General features: G+C 37.1%; 2 protein-coding genes and 1 non-coding gene across 3 annotated transcripts; all 3 read right to left on the bottom strand.

The window, feature by feature from the left end:
- On the bottom strand, positions 9,772-10,448 carry LOC109224501. The gene has a single exon (XM_019389078.1). It carries the CDS (start codon positions 10,246-10,248, stop codon positions 10,099-10,101), a length of 150 nt encoding a protein of 49 aa, XP_019244623.1. The 5' UTR covers positions 10,249-10,448; the 3' UTR covers positions 9,772-10,098.
- On the bottom strand, positions 14,403-14,474 carry TRNAD-GUC. Its single transcript has one exon. It is a non-coding gene; the product is annotated as a tRNA-Asp (tRNA).
- LOC109223165 (pentatricopeptide repeat-containing protein At2g33680) lies at positions 15,634-18,075 on the bottom strand. Its single transcript, XM_019387372.1, has one exon. The coding sequence runs from the start codon at positions 18,016-18,018 to the stop codon at positions 15,823-15,825; it is 2,196 nt and encodes a 731-aa protein (XP_019242917.1). The 5' UTR covers positions 18,019-18,075; the 3' UTR covers positions 15,634-15,822.

An 18,766-nucleotide genomic window follows, 5' to 3' on the forward strand; every position in this document is an offset into this window, starting at 1 on the left:
TGTTTATTGTTATGATATTGATATTGTACAGTGGGATCGGGTTGCACGCTGCAACAGGAGGAATAAGGGTGATATATTGAAGAGGGATAAGGGTGAATTGATATTGTACGGCGGGATCGGGTTGCACGCCGCAACATGAGGAATAAGACTGATATATTGAGGATGAATAAGGTTGAATTGTATTATATGGTGGGATCGGGTTGCGCCCCGCAACATATCTTATATTTTGGTGTCCCCTGTTTTACTGTATTGACTTTAGTTCCTTCGTGCAAGACTTAATAATTTGTATTTCTGGTTTTCACTGAGTTTTGAGGATCGAGTTATTGTGTCATTGACTTATTGACTTGCCGTCATCTCTTGAGTTCTTTTCTTAATACTATTATTCTGGTGAATTAATTTTCAAAGTAGAGTTACTACGTTGAGTCATTTCCTCCTGCCCTGCTGGGTCGTTCGTAATATCGTGATTTAAAATGAAGGAATTAATATCAAGTTTTCTTGTGTTCCTTTAAGTTAGGACTCGTTGTATATTTTAGTATCCACTATTTCTAATAATTGTTATATTTTATTTCAACCGATTTCTCAACTAGATCTCCTTAACCTGTTGTAACGACCCGACCCGTTGTATCAGGTATTACCGCCCTGTATTCCTCATTTATTGCTTCTTCATGTTTCATTATCAGCAACGAGTGAGTTAGAGTTGAATTGAATTGGTTTGGATAGGAAATGAGACACTTAGTCTCTTTAAGGAAGGCTTAAATTGGAAAAGTCAACCGGACATTGACTTATGAGTTCGAAGGTTCGGATGTGATTTCCGATGATCTGGTTAGCTTCGGGAGATGATTTGTGACTTGGGAGCGTGATCTGAATTGGTTTTGGAGGTCCGGTGTAGAATTAGGCTTGAATTGGCGAAGTTAGCATTTTGGCGAAATCCGGTTGATATGTGAGATTTTGATCCGAGGGTCGGAATGGAATTCCGAGAGTTGCAGTAGCTTTGTTAGGTGATTTTGGATATGTCTGCAAATTTTCAGGTCAGTCGGACGTCGCTTGGTTGGGTTTTTGATCGAATGCGAGTTTCGGAAGTTTTTAAAGAACTTAGGCTTGAATCCGATGAGAATCGATAATTTTAGTGTTGTTTGATGTGTTTTGATGATTGGAATAAGTTTGGATAATGTTTTAAGTCATGTTGGTGCTTTTGGTTGAGGTCCCGGGGGGCCTCGGGATGATTTCGGATGGCTAACGGGGAGTTTTTAGAATTTCATACAGCTGAAGGCATGCTGTTTCTGGTATTCTCGCTTCTGCGGGTCTTGGACCGCAGAAGCGGAGCCGCTTAAGCGGAGCTATGATCGCAGAAGCGGTCCTTGAGGGCTTGGCAATTTCCGCAGAAGCGGAAGGCAGTCCGCAAAAGCGGACATCGCAGGAGCGGGTGGTGACCGCAGAAGCGGTCCTGAGGATTTTAAGTTAGACCGCAGAAGCGGTTATTTTGCGCAGAAGCGGGAGCCGCAGGTGCGGTATCCCAACCGCAGAAGCGAAACCTGGCTGAGTTTAAGTGAACAGTGTTTTCACGATTTTGAAAGAGAAGAAACATTTTGGACTTCGGACTAAGGAGATTTTGGGCGATTTTTGAAGAGGGTTTCGAGGGCTATCATCAGGTATGGATTCTTAGACTTAGATTATGATATTATGGTGTAAAATCATGGATTAACACTGAAAATCCAAGGAATTAAAGGTTAAAAATGGAAGTTAGGGTTTGAGAAAATTATGATGTAAAAATGGAATTTGGAGGGTCAAACGAACTCCGATTTTGGTAAATTTTATATGTATGGACTCGTGGCGAGACGAGGAATCCGGTGATGTGAATTTCGTAATTTTTCGAGAAGCGGGCCCGGGGCTCGGGTTTTGCTAGTTTCGAGATTCTTGCTAATTTTCGATTGTTTTCGATTGGGTATTGTTCCCTTAGCATATTGTGATGTATTCGCTCTGGTTTTGGTTAGATTCGACGCGCGTGGAGGCCGATTGAGGGGCAAAGGTGTCGCGAGCTAGGGATTTCACCGGTCCGAGGTGAGTAATACTTGTAAATGATATCCTGAGGGTTTGAAACCCCGGATTTGCACATCATAGTGCTGTATTGTGGTGACTTGCACGCCAGGTATGAGCGTGGGGTAGAGCACCGTTGGGTTTTGTGACTTAGTCCGTCCCGGTTGTTGGTTTTATTGCGTAATTGACTGAAACTACTTGTTATCATCATTATTTGGTTTGATTGCTATATTTGGGCTTCGTGCCGATTGTTTGAATCCTTCAGGGATTGATATCACTGTTTTTGCATTACTTTGCATATTATTTTATCACAGTCCAAGGTTTAAAATACTATTTCGCAAACTCAGCTATCTTTCTAAGATTTGAAAACCTAAATGATATTTTACTGACGTTTTGAGTTGAAACTGTTATTTTACTATTGCCCAAGGGGCTTATGTGCATTTCTGGACTGAGGATGGATCGGGCTGCGCGCCGCAGCGGTGTGATATTGATATTGCGCTTGGGCTGTAGGAGCCCCTCCGGAGTCTGAACCCCCACAGTGAGCGCGGGGTACCTAAATGGATCGGGCTGCACGCCGCAGCGGTCATGTGCATTGCATTGCATTCATGCATTGTTTCCTGATTGTACTACGTGTCATGACATTCAGCACTCTCATATCATTGGCATCCATGCTATTTCTTGTACTGTTACCAGACGCCATGGTATTAACTGTTTGTGGAGTGCTGTACCCGAGGGGCTGACTTATGTGCGAACTTGCATTATCTGAATACGCATTCATTTGCTTGACTGTTGTAAAAGGATATTTTCAAAAGAGGTTTTTAAACTGAGCCAGATATTTTGTAAAAGGATTTTTCACGGTCTTACTGTTTTCTAAAAAGGGTTGTACTGTCCTATATAGCATGATGGAGTGCTCTTACTTGATTTCTTGCCTCTCAATTATTATTTACTCTTATTACCACTGAGTTGGAAGTACTCACTTTACTCCCTGCACCTCGCGTGCAGTTGCAGGTATTGTTCACCCGGTAGCGGGTTATTAGCTGATTGAAGGTATGGCTATTGTAGCTGAGTAAGGTGACCGCCAGCGTTCGCGGCACCGGATGTTGTCTTTTGATTTCCAGGATTTCTCCTTATATATTATTATTGGCCCTGTAGTTATGTTCAGGTTTCTTTAGATGCTCGTGACTTGTGACACCCCGGTCGGGTAGTAATTAACAGTTTCTAATGCCATTAAGTTGTATCTTCTATTCATTTATGTTTAATAATTGTTAGTGAAAGGATTTGGGTTAGTTGGCTGGCCTTGTCTTCACGAGAGGCGCCATCACGACCGGGTATGGGAATTGGGTCGTGACACCTGTATGAGGTTATATTTTTTTTAAAAGGAATTTCTGTTAAGTTTTAATTTAATGAATCCTATATTAAAGGCGATAGCTTATCCGATGTTGTATCTCTATTTGAAAAATGTTATTTTCTTCACTCAAATGATTTTTAAAGAAAACTTCATCTTTTCTCTGTGGTTTTCCTATTTGGTCTAGAAACTGTAAATTCACCTTATGATATATAAATGGGACTTCTTGAACATCTTACTTAGTGTTTGTAACAGATATTATGTATTGAGTAGCACGTGGATCTTTGACGTGCAAAGTGAAAGGGAAATATATGGGCACAAGGTGACATGTGTGTTAAAGGTTTGGAAGTTGTGATTGTGATATGAGACTTCGAGGATTGGGATGGTCGGAATTGTGTATTAGGAATGATGCGATCGGTTGAGTTAACATTGCTTTCCTTATTTGGTCACATTTTTACTTGTCTGTATCCCAACTATGTTGGCGTTAATTTACTTGGTTACTTCTCTATACCATCCGTGTTTTACCCCTTATCGTCTCTACTGTTTGTAATTTGATTTTTTCCTGCTATTGGCGTTACTTTGTTATCTTTATCTTGTTATTTTATTATCATATCTTGTTCAACTTATTAGACCAGTAGGTGTCTTGACTGTTCCTCGTCACTACTCCACCGAGGTTAGTCTTGATACAAACTGGGCACCGCTGTGGTGTGCTTATACTACACTTCTGTATATTTTTGTACAGATCCAGGTATTTGATCATTAGTGGTTGTGCGGGTCGTTGCTGTGGAGACTCAAGGTAAACCTGCTGCTGCATTCGCATGCCTCGGAGTCACCTTCTATTGTACCTATTTCCATTATTTCCTTTTGTTCTGGAGTGATGTATTCATTTTGTATAACTATTTCTAGAAAGGCTTATGACTTGTACTACCGGTTTTGGGAAATTGTTCAGAGATATCTAATTCGAAGTTAGTGAATATTATCGTTAATTATGTTAATGTTAGGCTTACCTAGTTTTAGAGATTATGTGCCATCACGACCCCCTTCGGAGGGATTTTGGGTCGTGACACAAGTGATGGTCACTTCTGCTCTTTGAGGGTGTAAGTTTTGTTCCCATTGAGATAGATCAAGATGGGGAGTGTTTCTCGTATCTCTGCCATGTTGGATGCCACATCCAGTTGAGCTATTCCGTCTAGTTCGTTGGGCAATGGACTGTGTTGATAAAGTGGACTTGTTGGAGGGGTGAGTGAGTGGTATGGTGAGGCTTGTCATGGAGTGGTATTACGGATGCTATGGATGAACGAGGCTGGATCTAAAGGTACAAATGTTTGAGGTGGTTGTTGTGGTGGATAGAAGGGAAGCTCTAAGGTGTTCAGTGGTGATAATGGGGGCACTAGCATGGAGAGAAGAGTTGGAAATGGTGGTGTCATTTGTTGTTGTTGGTTGAGAACTGACGGGGGATGCATGGCCCAACGGAATTGATTGTAAAGTATCACTCCCATGTGCATCCCCTCTGCAACTATTTGTGATATGTCCGCTGGATTTTGTATCATTACTATCACACCTTGGTTGTCGATTTCCATGGTGAAGGTCAGTGCATGCTCTTGCATGCTCATCTCGAGCCAGGACTGGGGTAGGTTTGGATTGGTGGATATTGTGTTATGTAAATGGGTGTGGGTTGTGGAGGGGTCATGTGGTGGTGGCATGGTGATTGTGTTGAGGAATATGGGGTGTTGGAGAAGGTTCGTGTTGGTGAAGGAGAGGGTTCTCCTGTGGTGAAAATTGTGATGTGATCGGTTCATTTGGGAATGGAAGATGTATTATGGAGGAGTTGTTTGTAGTTCTATGGGTAGTAGTAGTTAATTATGAGGGTTCAGAGTGTTCTTGGTTTTGAGAGGTTAATGGAGACAGTTGATTTGATATGGGTAATGAAGGTGTAGTCTCATGTGAATGACTGTTTTGGGTTGCTTGTGTTGGGTATTGGGCTTCGCCAGTCATTGGCTTTGATGTTTGGGTGGGAAGTGTAGGTATTGGGCCTTGGAGATGTGAATTACTTTCGGTTATTGGGGAAGGGGGAGTTTCCGTAAGGTAGGTTTGTTATTGAGTGCCTATAAAGAGGGGTGAGTTGGAGTTGCATGTGCCTATGTTTAGAAAGGCTCGACTCGGTACCAAGAGTCGGTTATGGAATGTACCTACCATTACCATATAGGAAATGAACTGAGTTAGAGGCATATGCTTCCTTTACCGATAGCCGAGTCCAACTACGATGTGTTAAGCATAGTGACCTCAATCCAAACTCTCCAGTCCACATCTTTCTATATATACATATAGCAATTTCGTCGTCCTTTTTGTTTGTTTTGGAGGCATTAATATCAGGCTGTTTTGCCACGTTGTAACTGCTTGTGCTAGGTGTTTGTGAAGTAAAAGGTGAGTCAGCAATTATAGTTGATGAATGTGTTTTTTGGGAGTGGATGGGTTGTGGGCTAGGTGTAAACTTGTTAGTCTCATGGGCTATGTTATTTGGGCCTTGGGTACTGATCGTTTGGTCCATTGTGCCGGGTTTGTTTAGAAATTGTAGAGTTGTTTGATTAAAAAATTTTGGAGGGTTAGAGGAGGCACTAGAAATTATTTTGTTAATTAATGATTTCTTAATAGGTGTATAGTTAGCTCTGTGTGTGTTAGGTTTAGGTTAGATGACATACTTGTAGGTCCCGCGCCGCCAATGTTCGACTTGTTTGGTTGAAAGTTATTTGTTGTGGGTGATTTTGCTCGAGATCGATTCTTCGCAGGAAAATTGACTGTTTTCCATTCATTGGAGTTATTTTTAGTATCATTTGGTAGTGGGGTTTGTAGAGTGTTAGAGATGGATGTTGTGGAAGGTGATGGGCAGAAAATTTTTATGTGACCAAGTCTACCACAATGTTTTACAATCTATCTATATAATAATATAAAAGTGGGAATAGGAATGCCTATGTGGCACCTCTCTTAGGCTTGGAAAGACATTTATCTTTTTTGTCAATTTTTTGCTTTTTTCTCTCATTTATCTACTTCAAACATCTATTTTTTCTTATGTGTAACCGTTCCAACACTTAAGACATACAATTCGATTACAACGATTGGATTGGAATTACATAATAGGCTATGATTACAGTTGAACTCTCTTGCAATTTTTGTACAAATTTCAGTTACAGTTCCATAATCCATTTAATTTTGTTTTCCTATTCAAATTCCACACATAAATTTTCAGTTATAAAATAAGTTATCATCCTACTGAATATTTTTTATACCCTTGACCCATCTTTCTTTTTTGCTCATTTCTCTATTAAATCCCCAAGACTTTCTTCCAAATTTCTTCTTCGACCATGGTGACCAGTCATATGTTATTGATGAATAGACATGTAGATTGAGAAAATCATGTCTATGCTTAACAGAAAGCCCACACACGTTTGTATAAGCTCCCCAATATACAGTCCGTTCATATCTTATTTAGCGCACATCTTATTTTCCAAACTTCCTGCTGTGAACTTCACATAATTGTTAAGTGATGCCATCTTACGATTTTGGAGTCCATCAATCCAGTGGTAAGATACACCCTTTGAGGTTGAGAAGAGCTTTCCTCAAAGCGACAACTTAATCACTTTATACAAATAAGTGCAACCAAAACTCATAACCAACAATCATAAAAAACAAAAAGAAGTTGAAATCAGAAAGCACAAAATGGGGAGATTAGTGTTGCTCGCCACTGCTGACTGAGAGAAGCAAAACCTGGATCACTAAAAAGGAAAAAGTTTTTGAAAGTTCTTCAACAATTCATTTTTCCTTTGAGGTTAATAATTTTCTTTATGAAGTTGAAATTTATATTACTGCTTTTAGTGCTTTAATTTACTAATTTTGAAGTTTTCATTATCTTTGATAGTTGTCTTACTTTTGGGATATATATGAAATATTGTGATGGAGAAATACTTTATGAGAATTGATTGTTTGTTCGTAGTTTTATTATAGTTTGCTTTGTTTTTGGAGCTACATCATTCAAGATATTTCATTGGTGTTTTAATTTATTCACGGCAATTGTGCCCGTCTCCGTGAATAATTTATCGTATTAAAGTTTTTTTCATGATGTTTTGGTCAATTATTGTTGAGTTTATTTATATTCATCTTTTATTTTTATGTTCTAATGTTTCTTTCCAGAATGCCAAGCGACTTCCTTGAAACCCCTTTATGGATAAGGTATGAAGAATTGTGCATTTTTCTTGCTCTATTTCTAAGACTAAACATTTTTTTTTTGAAAATTATTTGTGCTATAAATTCTTTATCTATTTTATATCAACTAAATTTAAAAAATAAATTATTTTACCGCGCGAAGCGCGGATCAATTAACTAGTGGTAACGTAAACACTGTTTGATTTTGATAAAACATACAAGTTACACGAGCAAAAGACGACTTTAGATTCCACCCCAACAGTACAATCCATACTCTTACAGAGGATTGTTTTATTTGGTTCCAACTTGGTGTTAAATGCTTGTTTTTGGAGCCCGATTAAATTCAGGTTTTCGTCGACACACATGATGTACCTAGCTAATAATGGTGACTCTATACTCAAAACTTGAATTTGAGTTCCGTAATTAAGGATGAAGAAGTACAATATACAATGATTACTAGTACTTCTTTTGATAGAATTAGAATGACACGAATTATTGTCAAGTTAACAGAGTTCAATGACTCTTTCATATGCACAACGCTATTTTCTCCTTCAACACAGTATTCGATAGAATTAGAATGACGCGAATTATTTTGGACAAGCATGAAGCTAATTTAATTTGATTAGTACGTTATTAATTTGACAAATTTCTTAACTGCATACCAGGAATTTGAACATGATAATTTTATATATAATCATTACAGAAAACATATCTGAAGCGGATGCCGTTATCGCGAAGCGGAAGCATTAATTGAAATTGGTTTCTCGCCCCTTGCCTTAGCCTTCGTTACTGGAAAGAGAATAGAGATATACGGTAACCAACCCTAATGGGTGGGAAGATGACCAATTTATAGCGTAATTGACTTAATTCGGTACATCCATCAAGTACTGATTCAACGAATATGATTTGCTTTTCATTAAATATTAATTATGGGCCTTAAGCTTATTGTGCCACGTACCTAATTAGGGAAAATCTAACATAATTATCTTCCATCTTCGTGTACAACAACATTGGATAAAAATAGCATAGGGCGGCCAATTTTCAGACCGATAACTGAAAACTACCCAACATTTGCAAAGTCATTGAAAAATTGTTACTATTTTGCTGAAACACGGAAAGCTCCAGTATAATATGCTGAGTTATAAAACTCCTGCGTATACACTTCTAGTATACGGAAAGTTCTAGCATAATATGCTGGATTATGGAGCTCCTGCCTATAAACTTCCAGCATATTATGTTGGAACTCAGCACATTATGAACTTCCAGCATATTATGCTGGAATCTCATATGTAAAAAATTCAAAATCCAACATATTATGCGGGAATTTTTCCGGATTTTTAAGTGTGTTTTTGTTCAGATTTTATCTTTACAAAAAAAAAAGTCACTAAAATTTGAGTACTTTTAAAATTGTGGTTATTTTTAATTACCAATTATAAATCTGACTATTTCTGATTTTTTTTTCCAAACTTTATTTAAGAGCTTAGGGTGTTTTAACTGATTATAGCCAATAAAAAATTTAATTGTAGATGTGCCAATATGGACTCCAATAAGTCACAAGTAAGACAAAAAATACTACGACATTCTGGTGTCATTTCACTGGGAACAAACCCACATGCCTCCTACAATAATTTATACTATCCTTTTTTCACAGAGAGTCCAATCACAGCGTCTAGAAAACAGTTTGTAGCTACTAAAAAAATCCATGATTGAGAAATTAGAATTGCAACTTGTCTCTCCTCCCCCAAAACCCCTATTTGTTTTTTTCAAAACCCAATAAATATTCTGTCATACCAATCGTTAATTGCATCTGGGCGTTTTTAACATTATCATTCTAAACGCTCAACAACAAAACCATATGCCTCTTTTTGCTTAATCGTCTCGTCTTTATGAGTTCTAAGCACTAGCTATCCCTCACATTATAGACGGACTTTGGATAGGTTCAACTGAACGTATTACTTATGACTTGAATTATGTATACTGAATTCCTCTCGTCTCTCTCGGACATATCAGAAAAGTCTTTTAAAAAACCATCTTCGCACTCAATAGAATCTAAAAAGGTAATTACCACTTACTGATTTAGCGGAACTCTCACAGCACATTCTTCAATTTTGTTCCGGTGAGATCAATTGAGAGAAGAGCGACGAAACGAGGCGGGGGAGGGGGAGGTTGAAAAGAAATTTAGGAGATATTAGTACTTAAATCATTAAGCTGATAAATTTCTATTACGAACCAGATAATCTCCTTTTCATTATCGTGTATCGCAAATGAACTAGAAGAACTGGTGAAAAACTAACCAAACTATTTTAACTTCTAAGCTAGCTAAATATTACTCTTTTCTATTTACAATTAGAAACAAAAAGGTAATTTAACAGCCACAAACAATTAATGACCTTTCTCGAGCTTGAGGTCTAAGTTGGACTTTCTCTTCTTGTCACTCCGAAGCTTAGGATTTAGTCTCGAACCAATGGATCTTTTTGAATAATAATGCTAGTTTTTTCATTATGCTGGTTCGACTATTTTTATCAGTCATGCCAACAAAGAAGCATGACTACACATCTTCTCACTATGTAAAGCCTTCCTCTCTGCTCCTTTAGAAATCTTCCAAGTTTTCTACTTGATATTTTCTTCTTTGAGCTCTTATTTTCACCAGCATTGCTCATCTTCATTCCCATAGCCAACTTTTTGTCAATAGGGAAAAAAATATGAAAGAGTAAGAAATCAAGGTATATAGAGAAAAGGGTATGAAAAAAAGCTTGTGTTTTTTGTGTAAGAATACAAAGAGACTGAACAAAGTAGCAGAAGAATGCAGTTGGATTTGAAGTTGGAGGAGGAGAAGGTCTTCTTCTTCTTATATAGAGGAAGAATAATATGGTGGTCCAAATCATGCAATATTAAATTAGACTAAAGGACATTACCAAGAAACAGGGTCCCCCCCCCCCCCACCCAAACAAGCCCCAACACACTTGGAATCTTAAGCCCTGCCCATCTCTCGTCCCTAGCTACCTTCTCCAATCACCTGCCACATCATTCACTTAATCAATTTTCCACCAGCATATTTATATAATAATTCTATTATCAAGACTTAAGTCATATTTGGAAAATCACTTTTTTTTTTTTTTTTTTTTTTTTTTTTTTTTTTTTGTCCGTTGAAATTAACACTAGTCATTATTCTTTGATGGTCTTCATTCACTTTATTGATAATTATACCACACCCTTGGATGTGTCAAAATTATTGTAGGCATCATCCACGGGGATAAGTGATAACTTGGTCGGCCATGTAAGCTAAAGGCTTGCAATATTTAGGAAAAGTCATGGTTATACTTTAATGCCTACTGCTATTTTATTTCGTTATCAGGAAACTTAGTAGCATATTTACATGAAATATTCAGTTTATTTTGCTTGATTTGAATGCACAATGCCTGCTCACTAGTACTATTGGATTGGATCTAAGGCTTAAATTCATCAAAATACTATAAACATTAACTGTCAATCACAACCTTTTCTCTTTCCTTTCATGTTTGTAGCTTTTTTCCCCCCATCTATTATTCATTAGCTAACATGCCATGAGTCAAAACTTGTTAGATTAGGCCACTGTTCTAGCTGTACTATGGGGCCAATCATTAAGAATCTTACTATTAAGATAAACTGGTTCAAATCTAAGGAGGACTGAGATTACGAGACAAGCAGTAGACAAAAGTCTGCAAATTAGTATTAAATTCACATGATAACCTTCATTCCAACCAAGTTTAACTTAATTTAAAAAACATGTTTAGCAAGAACAGGGCAATGGTTTTAACATGTTCTGTCTTTTGCTCATCCCAATAACTTTTCCTGGGCAGCCTCCATTCCCTAATGTAAATTGGATTTAAGTTACCTGCACCCAAAGTATTTTATACTATCAGTGGAATTTCATCCGTGCTAGCATGTCAGTTAGCATTTTTGTTAAGTTACGAATTAGCGATTATATAATAGTTACACATAATAACTTTAAAATTAGCTGATTGGTAAATATCTTTTATATTCTCAGCATCTAAAACTTACACTAATATACATTTCCCACCATTTATTCTTGTCATCAAGCAGTCAATGATCCCACCACGGAAACCACCCCCCCCCCCCCAACCCAATTGGTTATGATGGTCCTTTTCATTTTTCTACCTAAATTAAAATTTTAAATTTTTGGAGAGAAAACGCTGACAGATTAAACCAATTCACTGTCTATATTTTTGGTGTGGGTGGTCGTGCCAAGAGAAGTCTGATTCAGAGTTAGACTAGAGAGATCAAAGTCTCTGACTCTCTGTCCTTGTTTTATCTATTTATAACGTCAACAGTGCTTGATACTACGTTGTGTGTAAGTAAGTAGGAGTATCCAGTAGGAATACATCAAATATTTTGCTATTTTCATGCATTTTGAAGGATCTATACTATATAATAGCCTTATCACGCCCATTAAACACGAGTACATCACGAAAACAAAAAATATGTGGAACATACCACTACATATATATAGAATATCACAATCTTTCAAGATTTCATAACAACATTTTGATAAATAACTTACATGCACGGTGTTTATATTAAGTCAAACAACTTACTCTTAGCAATTAAAAATTAAAGTGAGAATACATCTTATGCAATTATATAGTTAAGAGATATATGTTTGTACAGAGAGAAAATAACTTACATTTATTAATTTATTATAAACATTTGTGAATAATTCAACCCATAATGTAGGGGTGTTTGGTCAGGGGTGGAGCTAAATTGTGGGTTACGAATTTGACCAAACTTTTGTACAAATTCTGGGATTTGTTTTAAAAAAATTATTGAATTAAAATCTAGTAAATTAAAATGACTAAAATCTCAAAGTTTAGCTTTAAATTTTGGCTTCTGATGTTGGTGGGATTCGTTTTGGTGTTAGAAAAATCATGTTTGGTGGGTCAATTTCATAATTAAGTACGGAACATAACACATGACATAAGATGGTTGAAGAAAAAGAACCTAGAGAAACGAGGAGACAATGCAGATTAAATTACACTCATGTGTTTGAGGATTTTCAAGGGTTGTCCAGGTGTTCCAAGCTGGTTTTCTTATGTACGTAATAGAAAAAGACACCCTTGTACTGTATAAAAGAGGACATGTTGGCACGTGATCTTCTCGTGACAGACATGGTACCCATCTTCTATTATTCCGGCAACCTTGATGTTTGGTTTTAATTTTATTTTATTAATTCTTATGTCCCATGAAACTTCCTCCTTAGTCCTTATAATTTTTATACCAATAGCAATTTGTGAAGTTATATATCTTCCTAGTAGTAATCAAAATAGATTGTGAAGCAAGAACCACCAAATCTTTGTTTTAATTGATACTAAGATTCTCTATACCAGACAGCTTTGAAATGTACAATCCAGTGAATTAGGAATACTAATAGTTCCATAAGGACTGGATAATTACTTGAGTTCTTTGCGATTACAGTAACCAAGTTCACTTAATCATATAACTACAAGTATCAAATTGGGATTTGGTGTCTCCCAGCTCCATTCGAAAAAGAAAAAAAACGAAGAAAATTTGAGCCTTTAGACCCTGAAATGACAATAAATTCTCATTTATTAAAAAACTTTGGAAGTCAACAGTGCTGTTTATCACATGATTGGTGTAGAAATTGTTAGGTGTGTGTTTAGGACGCATAATCGGACGCTTAGGGCATAAGCATCACAGGACTAAGCTCCACGTATGAGCCTCAGAGTAGTTTTGATAGTGTGCCGCACCGGAGCAAGTCCCAAAAATGCCTTTTAAAATAGGGAGTCCAACCAATAGAAATCAAGGGACAAATAGAATTGGGGTATTATCACTTTTAATCCGCACCAGAAATTATTTACATATGGTGGCCGAACAAGTGTATAAAACTTGTATAATTTTTGTATATAACATACAGAATGTATATATATACAAAAAATATATAAATTTTATACATTTTTTCAGCTATTATTTTTACAGCGGCTATATATGCAACACTATAACTTAAATTGTAAACTTTTGGTTAGTGGCGTAACATGTGAGCAGTGTCAACATCTAATTAAAAAACTGAATAAACGTAACATCATCACATTGGAAGAAGACAGTTTGGAGACGCAAAACACAGAAGAAAAAGAATTTTCTTTTTCAAAATTAAGGTTCTAAAGTCTCACTCTTAACCCAATGGACTAATAAGCGCTAGTTGTCAAGTAATTTCAACTTGTGTATAATACCAAATTTTTTGTGTGCATATTATTTACATGTATATTTAGTGGCTACTGCTTCGGTAAAAGTACATCTCTCCTGCTTTTGAAACAGAAAATAAACTGTTGTTTTCTTGGACATTTAGACCAGAAATTTGTAATTATCGACTAGGGTTACTGAAAGTGGGCTTCTGAAGAAAATTTCGGGCTTCGTCTCTACTAATTTGTTGTATTTGCAGTGGTCCAGAAAGATTCATGGCTACATTTGTATTTAAAACGCACAACAGGGGCCAAGGCAAATTTTGGTTAGATTTCTGACAGTTGGTGGCTTTGACTAAAGGTTATAGACAAGAAAAACACGTATGGAGAAATAAACAAACAAAAAAAGAAGATAAGAATCCTAATGGCTAATGGAGGTCCCTGACATGAGAGGACGTGATTTGTCAGATATTCAAAAGGAGGTGTTGTTTATTTGCTAAGTGTATAAATAATTTATTATCACTTCTATTGACCAGTATTTCTCTCTGATTTGCCATTTCTTATGTATAATAATCAAAGATCAATTAAACAAAAGATGAAAAATGATAAAAAGCGACAATAAAATAAAATGACGCCGTTGCCGGGGATCGAACCCGGGTCACCCGCGTGACAGGCGGGAATACTTACCACTATACTACAACGACCTTGTTGTTTGTACGAACTCCATTTACTTAGTCTCTCATAACTCATATTGAATGGTTCTTGAAGTAACTGGAACATTTGACAAACTACAATATTCTTAAGAATGTAAAAATGAGATTTGAAACTCAAAGATAGCAGATAAATATCCACGTCATGGACGAAATAATATTGTATAGTCTCCTTTTTGGAGGAAATATGTGATTAGTTGACATGTTTCATTCATGATGTTTAGTTTGGTGTACAATCGATTCAAGGCCTGAGTTGGACTGGAATTGCACGAGTTAGCAAATGGAAACATTCTCTGCATGTTAAATGAAATTAGCTTATCTTCTGTCTGTTGACAGATAATCTTTTTTCAACAATGAATATTCAAAAGATTACTTTTCAAAAATGAAAACAGCTAACTTATATTGCAGCTTTTATCTACCATAGAATACTGATATAATGTACATGCACTTACTTTTGATACAACTTCAGCTTTGTTAACCTTCGTTTCTGGTTCGCACATTCTCCCAACATCTTCCTATGAGTAATTTTTATCTTAATAGGATAAAAACATAGCTCCGAAAGGGCGAAAGTCAGTCTGATTTTACTCATTCAAAGCCAACAAAATCATCTACTAATTAATTACACTTCTGGTTTCTTCGATATTCGGTTTTGTTTTCAATTGCATAGAGTATGATAAAGATTATTTAGAATTATCACTACTGATATAAGCAAAAGGGAGAATTGAACAAAAAGCATCTCAACTAAGTACCATCGTTCAGAAATGTTTTTAACTTGTTATGGCGCTAACTTTCTGTATTTTTCATATTATTAGTCCTACTTTTATGGAGTGGTATCTGTAATTATCTTTTAGATGACAATCATATATAGTGTAAAAACTTTTATCCACCATTAGTATATAGAGTTAAACTCTTGACGAAAATCGTTTACTTCTCTGGTACTCAGACAAATAAGGTTCTTCTATTTCAAAAAAGAAACGAATAAAGTTCCATGTTATCTGATGGCTACCCTAATGAGCAAAAGCTGCACTCTTTTGAGCACATCGAGCTGCAAGCTGCCTTTCTATCTACCATAAAGTAATTGATCCTGAATTAAAGGATTCTCAGAATTTTACGGAGATCATAATGCTGATGAAACACAACCGAATGCTTATCATGATTAGAATGCAGCATTGTTATAAGAAAACTAAACGAAAGATGGGTTAAGCAGAACATCTCTAACAAGCTCAGAAGGAACTAGGAAAGCAATGACATGAATTAAAAAAAAAAAAAAAGAAGAACGTGATTGAAGAAGAAACACTGCAAAAATATAATTTCCAGAAAAGCATCTATGTTCTGCATGGAATCAGTCCATTATAACTCCCAGCTCTAAGCAAGGATCGAGATCTGGTTTATATCCCTCATCTTTCATTTGCTTTCTTAACCTCCATAACTCTTCACGTATATCTATGATTTGTGGATGCAACTGATCTCCAACAACAAATACATGAAACTGACTCTTCAGCTCAATCCAGCTACATCCAGGCTCCTTGCTTACTCCACGGAGATTCATCAACCTTCTCACGCGTTCAACATCCTCCAATCTTCCCAGAGCTGAATAAATACTAGAGAGTAGCACATAAGCAGATGACTCTTGTGAACCCAATTCCATTAACTTCTCTCCTGCGTATGCACCTAATTTATAGTTTCTGTAGTTCCGGCAAGCACTTAGCAAGATACGCCACAAGCACAGACCATGGTCAACATGATTTGCTGCTGACTCGATAAACTCTTTTGCTTCATAGAGTTTTCCAGCACGACCGAACATATCTACCATGCACGCAAAATGCTCTAGCCTAGGCTCTATTCCAAACTCATCAGACATCATCTTGAAAATATTTTGCCCTCTCTCTACCAATCCCATGTGGCTACAACCAGAAAGAATATTCACAAAAGTGACATAATCTGGCCTTGTTCCCTCAAGAAGCATTTCTTCAAAAAGTTCAAGGGCTTCAGTGCCGCGGCCATTCTGTGAAAGACCTGACATCATTGAGTTCCATGACACTAAGTCCCTCACAGGCATCCTCCTAAAGACTAGATTACCGTCATGAAGGCTTCCAGATTTTGCATACATAGTTGAGAGAGCGCTTCCAATTGGAACTTCAAGACTAAGCCCATGCTTGACTATATGAGCATGAATCTGCTTCCCCTGTTCCAAAGCAGCAAGGCTAGAACAGGCTTTTAACACGCTAGCCATCGTCAACTCATTAGGTACAACACCCTCCACCAGCATTCTACAGTACATACCCATTGCATTTTCATTATCCCCATTTTTAACATATCCCGCTATCATGGAAGTCCATAAAACTATATCGGGTTCTTTCAAATAATCAAAACCTCTTCTGGCATCACTAACATTGCCACATTTAGCATACATATCCACTAACGCAGTCAGAATATACATTTGAGGCTCAAACCCTAACTTCAATAGATATCCATGCACCTGTTTTCCTTCACTAAGAGCATCAAAATCACTACAAGCATTAATCACTCCAACCAGAGTGTACTCGCTCGGATTCATCCCACAGAAATGCATCTGCGAAAACAACTTCAAGGCCTTCTCGCAGTCCCCATTCTGCGCGTAACCTGTTATTAATGCAGACCAGGTTATAGAATTCTTTTCAGAGGAAAGCTCGAATACCCGACATGCATCATCCAAGCTCCCACACTTTGCATACATAGTAACAGTAGCATTGGCAACAGAAACGTTCCACAAAAATCCATTCTTGAGGGAAAGACCATGAATTTGCTTCCCTACAGGGGTAAACTCTGGCAATGCAATAGCACTAAGAACACTAGTAAACACAAACTCATTCACATAATCCTGCCCTCGGCCTTGCTCCCATAGCATCATCCTAAACACTCCCACAGCCTCCTTGGCTAGCCTCTGTGATGCATACCCAGAGATCATCGTAGTCCAAGATACAGAATTTCTCTCAGGCATTTCATCAAACATCTTGCGAGCATCAACAAGATGATGACCACCAGCCTTGCAATACATGTTCAACAAGGAACTGCCCACAAATACATCGTTAAGGTAACTGAGTTTGAAGGCAAGACAATGAGCTTGCTTCCCTGTAAAGGAGTAGTACTCCCCCAAGGTTGAAACCGCGGTGAAAATGCCAGCAAATGTGTGAGGATTTGGGAGGACATGGGAGTTTTCGTCCAGTTGTCTCATTTGCTTCAAGAGTTTGAGGACGGAAAGAGATGAATCTGGACGGCCCAATTGAGAGTAGCCATTGATGAGGCAGTTCCATGAGACGACGTCTTTGTTTGTTATTTCTTGAAAGGCGACATGGGCGTCCAACAAGCGGTGGCACTTGGCGTATAAGTTGACAATGCTGTTGGATAAGTATATGCAAGAAGAGGAAGAACCTGTTTTAATGAGATGGGCGTGAAGAGATTGGCCTTTGGGAAGGTTTCTGCGTTGAGTGTAATGGAGTATTTTGGTGAAAAGGGAAGCAGAGGATTCAAGTGCTAGAGAAGATGGACCATGACTCATATGTGACCTTCGCCACAGGGACAGCGTCTACTCACTCTCCCTCGGGGTTAAATACTTGCATTTTGTTTGGAATGTAGTTACCCTTTCGTATAGTATTGTATCGTTATATATTTGTTGCGATTGTTACTTAAAATTCCTTATATTGTACTGTTAAATTTATTGTTATGTGATAATAAAAAAGAGCCATTTTACATAAGGACCAATTTGGTATGATTGGATCGTTACATATTTTTCTTTCCAATTATATTCTTATTTATTACTTGTTTATACCCCTAAAATAGTACAATTGAATTTATAACGTGAATTATAGACAAATGAATCGATTTGACCCAAAAATATGAAGTGAATAAGAACAGAAACAAGATTATGAAATAAATTTAAAGGAAATACAAGCCTGGTTATGAACTTAGCCTCTCTGGTGGGGGTGTTCAAACCGAACCGGAAAGCCGCACCAAACCGAAAAGTCAAACCAACCCGTTTTAAAAACCAATTTAGTTTTGGTTTGATTTGGTTTGATATTAAGTAAAAGAAATCCGAACCAAACCGACATATATAATTTTTATATCTACTTTTAAGACTTTATATATAATTTTCTTTTAAAAAAATATTTAAAAATATTTGGAATTTTCTCATGAGTTGGAATATTTAATATAACTATCAAGTGTGACTTTGTCAACATACTTGTAGTGTAAAAATTATTTTGCTTGACTTTCTCTCTCTAGACTTTCTCTCTCGGCGCATGACTGCG

Source organism: Nicotiana attenuata, chromosome 3, assembly GCF_001879085.1.
Source record: "Nicotiana attenuata strain UT chromosome 3, NIATTr2, whole genome shotgun sequence".
Lineage (NCBI taxonomy): Eukaryota > Viridiplantae > Streptophyta > Magnoliopsida > Solanales > Solanaceae > Nicotiana > Nicotiana attenuata.

Excerpts from the sequence above, each read along its gene's own strand:
- LOC109223165 (XM_019387372.1), bottom strand. The coding sequence starts at position 18,018 with ATGAGTCATGGTCCATCTTCTCTAGCACTTGAATCCTCTGCTTCCCTT.
- LOC109224501 (XM_019389078.1), bottom strand. The coding sequence starts at position 10,248 with ATGGGAATGAAGATGAGCAATGCTGGTGAAAATAAGAGCTCAAAGAAG.